The 10,933-nt window shown below is 46.8% G+C and overlaps 2 protein-coding genes across 2 annotated transcripts; both read right to left on the bottom strand.

Annotated features, from left to right (window-relative positions):
* Nucleotides 1-669: 669 nt before the first annotated feature.
* LOC136480278 (uncharacterized) lies at nucleotides 670-4,265 on the bottom strand. The gene is made up of 2 exons (XM_066477869.1): nucleotides 3,767-4,265; nucleotides 670-943 (listed from the first exon to the last, which is right to left on the bottom strand). Exon 1 carries the CDS (start codon nucleotides 4,139-4,141, stop codon nucleotides 3,773-3,775), a length of 369 nt encoding a protein of 122 aa, XP_066333966.1. The 5' UTR covers nucleotides 4,142-4,265; the 3' UTR covers nucleotides 670-943; nucleotides 3,767-3,772.
* A 698-nt stretch (nucleotides 4,266-4,963) lies between these two features.
* Nucleotides 4,964-8,963, bottom strand: LOC136480285 (nucleobase-ascorbate transporter 6-like). The gene is made up of 14 exons (XM_066477875.1): nucleotides 8,696-8,963; nucleotides 8,442-8,539; nucleotides 8,141-8,317; nucleotides 7,948-8,048; nucleotides 7,784-7,859; nucleotides 7,624-7,683; nucleotides 7,338-7,522; nucleotides 7,100-7,196; nucleotides 6,913-6,999; nucleotides 6,748-6,806; nucleotides 6,552-6,643; nucleotides 6,149-6,226; nucleotides 5,892-6,052; nucleotides 4,964-5,626 (listed from the first exon to the last, which is right to left on the bottom strand). Exons 1-14 carry the CDS (start codon nucleotides 8,793-8,795, stop codon nucleotides 5,408-5,410), a joined length of 1,590 nt encoding a protein of 529 aa, XP_066333972.1. The 5' UTR covers nucleotides 8,796-8,963; the 3' UTR covers nucleotides 4,964-5,407.
* Between the last annotated feature and the right edge of the window lie 1,970 nt (nucleotides 8,964-10,933).

Here is a 10,933-nt window from a genome sequence, read left to right on the forward strand (position 1 = left end):
AAGCCCGACATGAATAACCTTGAGAAATCATCTTAAAAACTGCAAATTGTATCACTGCATTGGCAGCACCTCCATAGCCTGCAATACATTCAGCATAAAGAGTTCATACCATCCTCGTATATTCAGAATGTAAACTAGCCGAGTCCACTGAAGAAATATAAATTTGCCTATGCAGGAGGTTCATAATCTATCAGAAAGACGAGAAGTGCTCCAACATTCCTCTTTCTAAATATCGCATGGATCTTGATTCATTCCTGTTCCTAAGGCCCCCTTTGGAACGCAAGATTTTTTTCCCATTCCTGCGTTTTTCCTGCGAAAAATGAACTGAATCGATGAAATTCCTGTGGAATTCCTGCGTTTCAAAGGGGCCCTAAATATTGCATGGATCTTGATTTGTTCCTCTTTCTAAATATTGCATGGATCTTGATTCTTGAAGCAGCCCAACCAAATAATTTTTTTCTTAATTATTTCCAAGATCCTGATTTCCTTTGTTCCTTGGGCGCAGATCAGGGCACCAACTCCGTCAAGACTACAATCAATATCTTTTCACTCCAAGAACCCAAGCAATGTTATAAAACCTTTTGCTAATGGCCATTGGCCAACAATCATAACTGAGCAATTTTAGACGCTAGCACCCTCTGGTTCAATTACACAAGAAGCCTGCACAACTTAAAGAACATTTTCTGAAAATTTATTAGTAATGAAACCAAATCACTGAACTTGATTTTAGACAAAAGCATTAGAAAACCATTCCCTCAGACCATATAACAATATAAAATACAGGACCAATGCAAGTCAGAGCATACAATGATCTTGAGATCATATCGGTTGCTAGATCTTGTTGAGCAAGAAGATCCAATGCGATCGTCTGGAGGCCAGCAGACCCAAACACAGGCAAGTTAATTATTATGCTGCTGAACTCTGATGAAAGGCTTCTGATGCCCTACAAGACAACCACGAGAAAAATATTAGGGACTGACCCGTTCGCTTCACTGAAAAAAAAAACAAGCCGAAACACTGTTCCAGCTGATTTGTTGTGAGAGAAAAACACTGTTTCGGCTGAAAAAACAAGCTGAAAAGTACGGATTATAAGAGAAGCGAACAGGGCCTCAGGGTTCCCATTATACCATCAGTCAAACTGATCCCCTCAAATATTAGGTGCCGAATAACATAATCAGATCACAAAATAACTCATGCTACCCTATACATAATTAGTTACAAGAATGATGCCCTCTATGCAATCCCCATCATTTTACCATCGCGCGAAAAAGCTGTTGTCTTTTCATGTGTCACTTTACTTGACACCTAAGCTGACAGTGATGGCGTTCAGTTCAGGTGTTCAATTTTGAAAAGCAATGGGCAATGGCATAGAAATGGTAAATTATTCTATGTCTGTGTTAATGGAACATGTTAAAACACTGTAGGAATTTTCCTCATATCGATTAGAAGTTCAAAGCATGATTCAAATCCGAGGACCTGGGAAATTGTTGAGGTCAGGCAGCGCTCTTAGGCATTCAAATCTGAGGACCTGGGGCTGGATTGAGTACTCCCAAGGCAGGGTGCCAAGTTTTGGCTAGTATAGAAACAATTAGAAATAATAATTGATGTATCTACATTATATAATTTTTTATCTGAATAGAATATCTGCTTCTTGGATATAGCAAATCACACGCACAACCAAGAGAATTTCAGGACTAGATTAATTGGTCTACCCTGGGTACATTAAGGTCATATGGCATAGCATCAGGGTTGATCACCCTCATCCATTTTCTACCATAAGAAACCCAGCGTGATATGTGACCATGTGCAGCATAGCTCATCCAACAAAGAACTTTTGAAGCAAAATAGGATATAAATACTTTATGTTTGTTTCCATGCACTGTTCCTGCTTCAGAAGGGCCAGTTCAACCCACAATGCAACCTATCACCATGGATTTTAAGTCGGCGCCTAGGCGTTCAGTCATGATTTCAGTCTGGGCGTCGGCCTCACCACAACCACTCATCATATGGCATCTGTCATTCTGTCTTACAGCAAAAGTCCTCGCCTAGGCACAATGTGGCGACGCTTTTGGCTTTTTGCACCCAGCAACCTGAGGCAGACACCACACATGAATTGAAAGGGAACGATGCAGTGGGGCATGGGAGTTTCGCGCGCTGGGGAGATCAACTGAAGTTGCGCTGGCGGGAAATCGCATGACTACAACCCCCGTAGTCCTACTCCCCTATGTCCTGCATGCCAATAGACATAGCAGGAGGAAGGGAGCACACCTAGCCGGAATCCAGCTGCTACGGCTCCTTTTGGTCCATCAATTCATGCCTCCCTTGGCCCTCCTTTGACTCATTCCTCCCTCTTCTCTACCGATTTGTGCCTTTAATTCGTGCCTCCATCCTGGCATCCTCTTCACCAACTGACACCTTCGGTTCATGCCTCATTTCTCTTCTTGACCAGTTTGCACCTCAGATTCACGCATCCTTCCTCTGCTCTGCCAATTCCCATCCCTATCAGCCTGTTGTCACAAGCTCACGGGCCATGGCACATAGGTATCTCTCTCTCTTTCCCACCCGCCTCCCTCCTCTTATGGTTGTTGCTTGGACGTGCATTGCTCCTCCAGCTTGTGCCTGCTCTGCTGTGATGCACCTGCTTGTGCCTGGATGCGAAGTTGTGAACTGCTCTGCCTGCTTGTACTAGACTGCTAGTGCTAGGTGCCCAGCACTTGTGTTTTGTGCTCTGCAAGTCTGCTGCTGTATATCCATAGATCCATAGTGCTTCACTGCTATGTGCAAATGTGTGGCTGTGCTTTACTGCCTTTAGTTAGTTTATTCATCTTTGCATTGATTAGAGTTTACAGATTGTGATATATGTCTCTGTGTCAGCTACAGCAACAAGGTATGTTTATGCTGCATTGCTGCTCCACTGTAGGTTGGAATGCATGTGTGGTGTTGCGTCACCGCAGGCCTAGGTGTCTGGAAGGGGGCGGGTCACCCCACCTTGCCTTATGCCTTCATAACCATGCTTGTCACTAATGATTAATGTGTTTTGTACTGTTATCTTATTTCTTCAGCTAAGAACTTGACAACAATTTGTATTTATGTGGTAGTCGAAACAGCCAGTTACTGTTCAGGGTTAACAAGAATTGATAGGTCAGGCTAATTGTATAGTTTTTTAACTTAATTTTAATCACAATGATGCCCTTTCGTCTAGATGCTATTTTGTCAGTGTTAACCACAAACACCTAGACAGATCTTGGTCATTTTTAATTGTTCCTGCTAAGTGAAAAATAAAAACATAATCAGTGTTATTAACCATTAATAACGAGATAGGTTTGCACTGCTCATTTAATCCCACTTTTACTTCTGTTTAAACTAGTAAACTAACTGAATACTCTGATTTTCAAACACTTTTAAGAGCTATCCACCGTAATGTGGTTAGAGCTGCGCCCTCCATTTCGTTACATGGAGAACTAAGTAACGAGTTATAATGATCTACCAGGTAAAGAAGTAGCAGAAAACATTGGACCTATGTCTGGTATAAAGCACTCAACACAGAAATGCAATAACCGCAAACTCTTCACTCGCTTCTTCATTATAAGCAAAACTAAGCCATTTCATTGTGTAAGAATGTTGGATCAGAAATAAGCATCTGAATTTTATATTGACAGCCCCTCAGGGCGCACTGAATTGAGGCATTGCATCAAACGCTTGAAGGGCAAACAGGCAAAATGGAAAACCAGACCACACCAGGACGATCGGGACTCGAGGAGATTACCAGAGGCTACTGCGCATTGGCAGCGGCACCCTCCGCGGCTGCTGCTGCCGGCTTCGGAGTCGGCGGCGGCGGGCGGTGGGAGACGACGAGCGGGGGTCTGAGCGCGCGCCTCTCCGCCTCGGCCTGCTTCCGCACGTTGTACATCTCCTCGGTCTCGACGGCGACGAGGCGCTTCACCTGGGTGAGCATCCCGAGGAGCGACGGCGTGGTGCGGTGCTCGACGGTGCGGTGGCAGCGGCGGAGGCGCATGGCCTCGAGCGTGCGGCGGTGGAGGCGCCGCGTCCCCGGGAGGCCCCGTACCAGCGTGATGTACAGCCTGGGACTCCACGCCACCGGCACACGCGACTTGAACGCATTGAACGCGCTCCCGCTCATCTCCGCGCCCCTCTTCCGGTGATCTCCTTTCGCTCGTGGCGTGAAGAAGGCGGTGCGGCGGCCGGAAGCCTAAACCTAGGCGAGGACTGCCGGGGGCGTGCCATCTTGAGACTTAGAGGGTTGGGCCGGTGACTCCAAGGTCCACCAACTTGTGGACCTTGAAAGCGATTATCAGATGGGCCAAGAAGGCCGAGACAGAGGGCTATCGGCCTGCTTGGTGGAGACCACTCTCCTTTTGCCGTTCAGCTGTGGCCTGTTTGATCATTGATGTCACTTGACTTGCACAATGCTGCTTATTGCTATTCATCGTCATCCTAATATTGAAGAACCACTTCCATTCACGAAGACAAGTGTTGATACTACAGAGGTTGTAGGAACCGGAAGTGGAATTACACTAATGTGTTTAGTATCCATTGACAGTAGAATTAAAAGTGAAGAAGAGTGTTATCCATCAGCCGTAAAATCCATTGTGTAAATTATGTTATGAAAGATTTGCAATGATGCTTAATGTATGTGCCGAAAAATTTATAAAATTTTTTATTTTTGTTTAATAGATTTATGCCCATCCCTTCACCACCACTAGATTTGTTGCATGGATAGCTATTATGTGTTTAATAGATTTGTTGCAAGTCAGCCGCATGTAGAAAATATCATAACAGAAGTTGGATCCAGTAGTCGTCGAGGTAACTTTTGAGTTAAATTTTGTACTACGCACACAGTATTTATTTATTTTTACCTACATCATTTTGAATGGAGGTGCAAAATCAATTTGTACATGCCTAGTACAAATTGATACAATAAGATGTGCAATTTGCGACTGCTAACCCGTAGGATGATGTGACAGAGCCGGCCTAAAGAACTGTGAGCTGGCAGTCCATCGTCCTTTACCAGACACACTCGATCTCTTCTGATTCTGGAAATTAATAGCAAATGCTCAGTATCAGTATCTCACTGCAAATCTGCAACGATTGCACATGGACTAGCATTAGTTTACTCTGAAATCGAACTAGAGTTTAATCTACAGAAAGGAGTATTGGAGCAGTTCTCTTTTCATTTTATCGATCTATCCGAGAACCCAACCCAATTTCCAAAAATACCAGGCAATTTCTCCACTCCTTCCGAATAGTTTACGTTGAGCTCTACAAGATTCAGAACTCAAGGGGTACAACAGAAGTAGAGAAACAGACGCTCAGACGCTTGGGCGTGGCATTGCCAAAATCACAACCACCTAACAACATTTTCCGTTATCAGTTACCAGCAGCAGGATCAGAAGGACGGGAAGAACTTGTTGAGGTTGAATGGGAGGGAGTAGAACTCCTCGCTGCGCGGGTCAGTCTTGAAGGACCTGAACCTGTCCCAGAAATGGTGCCCCCGGTCCTTCCTCACAGTGCCGTCTCGCCTGTGCAAGGTGTTGTCCAGAAAATAAGCCACCGCCCCACTGACAAACGCCTTTGAGGAGAATACCACATTGATCATATCATTGAACTGGACATAAGCACAAGGAAAAACATCTCTTAGTTTGTAGCTCTTCAGCATGCCAAATGAGCAGTAAAACTAACTAGAAGGTGATTTCAGAAGCACATAACATCAGAAAACAATGTCACAGAACCATGATGTCTATAAATTGTAAACCATGATGCAATAATATCAAATGCACATTTGGCATAACCAGAAGCATGGAATTATCTGTGTCAGCATGTTGCATTTGTCGTATAATAAAGACAGAAATGTGTTTTAAACTGGATCTTACCCATCTTGCATGCGTGTGTACTGGGCCAAAGCCAGCGACGGAAGTGTATTCATTGAAATACTGTGGCACCGACAAACCCATGAACAAAGAGAATCCTAGAATGAATTTTGTTCGGAAGCTATTCAGGTTGCAGAACTGTAGGAACCCAACACCTGCCATACCTGTTTGTACAGGAGAACACACAGCGTTTTCATAATTCAACGATTCTATATAAAAAATAAAGATGCAAAGTTTAAAATTTGCTTCGTGCTACATACCAACATATGCGAAGAGAAGACAATATATAGCTGCGATAATGGGGCCAGGAATTGATGCAAAAACAGCTCCAAATTTCCCTATAACGGCATCACAAAAAACATTACCATTATAGACAGTTGATTATCATTAGAAGTGCAGGAGCATAGTATGAATTGTTCAATTGTGTCCAGATAACAAGCCTAAACAATCCAGCCTTAAAGTTAACCTCAACTACTTAACACAAAGTATTACAGCCAAAAGTTGTTGAATACATGGTCACGTAAAAGCATGCAGCCTGTTCGGGAGGCCGTATCGTATCGTGGATTATTTACTGCTGGCTGATTTGGTGTGAGAGAAAAACACTGTTCCTGGCTGGAAATTTACGATCGTTTACGAGCAAGCGAACAGGCTGATGAGCCTTACCAAGGATCGAGAAGAATATCATCAATCCAGCAGAAATCTGTACAACACGTCTACTACCAACGCGTGTCAAACCAAGCAGCCCAGCATTTTCGCTGTTCCATAACAATATTCAAAATCAGACAAATGTTGAATAGTATTCAGATCACATGATCACACTATAAAAAATACTTGCAGCAGTCGTCTAGTATCTACTTACACAGATACAGAGGTTCCATTAGCTGTTCCAAATAAGCCACTCAGCAAAATGCCAACTCCCTGGAATGGCACATAGACAAATTAGTTGGATATGGCAGTTAGATGCTCAGATGTCATTCAAAATTTTCGGATAAACTAACTGCAAACAAAGGAATTTGGACGGTACCTGCCACCCAATGCCACGACTCATGACGGAAGGAGGGCATGGTGTTGCACTGGCATACCGTGAAACGGCAATAAATGCACCAGTGGACTGCATCATGCAGCAAGGAGTATTAGCTTGAAGATGATATGCAGTCCCATCTAGGATAACAAAGCTGCAAACATATCATGGGTTTATCCAAATAACATACCTCCACAAGAGCAACAAAAGAAGCTGCCATCATAGCAAAAGCTTCACCAGCATCAAAGGTTGGTGCTCCCCACTGAAATGGATAAGGTACACTTATCCTGCAAATTGTAGATCAATAATCTATCAATCTAGTAGCCAGGTAGGCTCTTTGCAGGATGTTACATTCTGAATAAGTATGCAAAACATACAAAGCTCTTAGGTAGGGAAGGAAGAACATGCAAGAGGATGCATTATATTACCATGGAGCACCCCCAACAAGCCCAGTTCGATCAGTGCGGCAGTGGAATTGGGTTTTCGGAGCAGCATTCTTATAGGCACCGCCAACCGTCAGGAAGAAGGCGTAAAGCCAGATGAGGGCAATGGACATTATGACAGCAAACCTCTCAAAGGCAGTACTCAGCAAGGGGACCAGATGTGGTATGTACTGCAAAAGAGAAACAGAAATTACACATTGTTCTCAAGGATCCAGCAACCGTTACAATTGAAACCACACAGCAGCAGTCCTGAATTCCTGTTGCATCCTACCTGAGAAAGTGCCACCAGCAGTAAAATCTGCGGAAGACCAATCTCTACACATTTGGCAACCTGCAGGGTAAAATAAATTCATGTTACTACCTCACTGTTGCTAAATACATCATGCAGGTATAATATAGGGAAATGCAGTACTAAATGTGGAAAGACATACACTTGGAAACCCCAGTTCATAGAGCCCGAATCCGACGAGGGCGACCAAGGGAGCAGCAGACAGCGGGCTCAGCATCCTGCAACAGGAGTTAGCACAGACAAATGGGATCAGAGGAGGTACACTGGGACCAGAACACACGAAGGGGGCGAGAGCAGGAGACGAACCTGACGACAATGCGCCAAAGGCCACTGAAGCCCATGATGATTTGGAGGGTGGAGGCCACAATGAGCGCGCCTTGCGTGCCCCGCATGATGCGCACGAATTTCTGCAGCAAAGAGATTAATCGGTGCTATCGGTAAGCCAGCCAGCCTCCGTTGGACTTGGAACCGGGCAGGACAGGAAGGCGAGGAGGCGCACCTCGTGGGGATCGGCAATGCCGCTGTAGCGGCCGGCAAGGATGATGGAGATGGTGGGCGCGACGAAGGTGTAGGATGCCCCCATGACGGCGGGGAGGCGCGTGCCGAGGAAGCTCTGGATCAGCGTGTTGATCCCGGCGACGAACAGCAGCGTCTGCACCACCCGCGCCTTCTCCTCCTGCGCGAGAAAAAGATAGAAAGCGTCGAGCTTTCGTGTCAGGCTCCGGCGGGCGGCGGCGGACACACATACATAGAAGAGAGAAGAGAGGAGAGAGGAGAGAGTCGGGGTCTCGTGGACGTACATTGCCGCCGCCCATCTGGGGGACGAGCGCGGTGGGGATGATGACGGTGGTGCCGAGCATGACGAGGTAGTGCTGGAAGCCGAGGAGGACGGCCTCCGCTGCATTGCAAACAAGGGAGACGGCGTCAGTCGTGAGCCCTCGAGAGAGATCCAGGAAGCAACGCGCGCAGGCGGCGGCGGCGAGGACAGACGGGGCGGAGGAGGAGATGGGAGGTAACGGGGGGAAGGAAGGAGGGAGTGGAAGGAAGGGCGTACGCCATGGGGGCGGGCTTGTGAGGCAGTAGGAGACGGAGGGCAGCTGGTCCCTGACGGCGTGCGGCTGCAGCTCCTCCTGCTTCGGCGCCGGCGCCGCCATCTCAGGAGGGGACGGTGTACGTTTGTTTGCTGTTCTTGTTGCTTCTTCTCCCTCCTCTCTGCCTCTCTCCGCTTTTCGTGGGACGCGGACGGGAGGGAGCTAGCGGGGAGCCGGGGACTGAGCCGCAGAGGAGCGAGTGTGAAGGAGTGCGAGCTGCCGGGAGCGCCCTCGTGGCGACGCGCGATTTGAAGCAGCCGTGGTGGTGCGGTGCGGCCTGCGTTGTGGCTCGTGGGTGGGGAGGGGCACGAGGCAGCGCACCAACGAACGGCAGGGCACTGATGACCCCGCGGTGACACGCACGCCGCGGCTGCCACTGCCACGCACATCCAACGGCAACGGCTCCTCCCCCGCGGCCGAGCAGTAAAATATTGAGACTTTTTTCGTGTGCCATTATAAAAGATCGTAATTCTTTATGTGCCTCTGAAAAAATTCAGCGGTCTTCAGCGCTACCACTCCAACTTTTTCGTGTCCTCCATGCCACTTCCGTCAGTTTGGGCTCTAACGCCGTCAAACTGCAGGTGTGAAAAGACGAAAATGCCCTTAAGTTCAAATATGTTATTAATTTTTTTGAGCATCTTAACGACTTCAAATGAAAAAACTCAAAACTAGAAAGTTGTAGATCTCGTCGAGATCTATAATTTTCATATAATTTTTTTTCATTTAATTCCGCAAAAAAAATAATATGATTTTCTAAGATATATTAATCATATCAAATCATATTTTTTTGCGGAATTAAATGAAAATAATTTTTATACGAAAATTATAGATCTCGACGAGATCTACAACTTTCTAGTTTTGAGTTTTTTCATTTGAAATCGTTAAGATGCTCAAAAAAATTTAATAACATATTTGAACCTAAGGGCATTTTCGTCTTTTCACACCTGCAGTTTGACGGCGTTAGAGTCCAAACCGACGGAAGTGGCATGGAGGACACGAAAAAGTTAGAGTAGTGGCGCTGAAAACCGCTGAATTTTTTCAGAGGCACACAGAGAATTACGATCTTTTATAATGACAGGGAAAAGTCTCTAAAATATTCCCACGGCCGAGCAGAGTTGCCCGGGGGCCGCGGCCGCGCCGCGTCAAACCGGGTCTCCGCCCCGTCGTCGTCCTGCCCGCTCCACGTGATCCTCACCACACTAGTCTCCCTGTACCTGTACGGCGGCCGCCGGGGGTACTGGGTAGAGCACCGTGCATGCACAGGGACAGGGAGGGAGAGGAGAGAGCAGCGCGGTGGTTGCCTTGCCTCCGGCCTCCGGGCTCCGCGTAGGTGCCGAGTTATTACGGCCATAATTCCCACGCGGCCACGCCTGTCGTGTCGTCCTCCCCGCGCCGTGCGGTACGTTGAAAAAACACCCCTGCATGGCATGGGCGCATGGCCGTTGGCCGCACCGCTACCGTAGCAGCGACCCGCTCGCGCACGCCGGTTTGACCAGTTTTGTTGTGTTTGTTGCGGGCGGCGCAGTGCCGGTGGTGAGTGCATGTTGCTGCTTTCAGAAGCACAATCATACGCCTGCTGCAGGTGTCCGTCCTCGTGGCGTTTCTCCCAGCTGCAGCCAGTGGCGGAGCTTGCATGAATGTGTAGGGGGGCAATTCAAAGCTATGCTGCTACAGTAATTACCAATAGTAGTATAGATAATTGGAATTCTGTGAAAAATCTTTGTTTTTTCAAGTTCTATCTATATAGACTGCAATGAACAATTGAAATTCTGTCAAAGAAGAATGAACAATGTGTGGATTTACATATTTGTAAGCTGTAATCCATTCATTAGCAACATCAGGCATGGTACGAGAGAGGCATGAATTAATTACGTGCATGTAGTGACATGCAAACCTTCAGGTGATACAGCCAGAACAAGAGAGGCTAGGACCCAGTTTGACTCCACATAGCTCCGTCCGTGCTTCTAACCGCGGGCTAACGGGCTATTTGACACGGCTCCAGTAGCAGAAGTGACGAGAAGCTGTAGCAAACACCATAAAAAGCTAAACTATTTTTTTTGTACGGAAGAGGAGTGACCAATACCTGAGTAAGGGTACGTACGTACCTCAGCCAGAGGTATAACGACACATATTTCAAATCCCCGAAAGGTCACAAGAAACAAGGCGCACTAAATGGGCGGACACTAAGCCTTGGGGCGAGG

The sequence above is a fragment of the Miscanthus floridulus genome, chromosome 1 (assembly GCF_019320115.1).
Source record: "Miscanthus floridulus cultivar M001 chromosome 1, ASM1932011v1, whole genome shotgun sequence".
Classification (NCBI taxonomy): Eukaryota; Viridiplantae; Streptophyta; class Magnoliopsida; order Poales; family Poaceae; genus Miscanthus; species Miscanthus floridulus.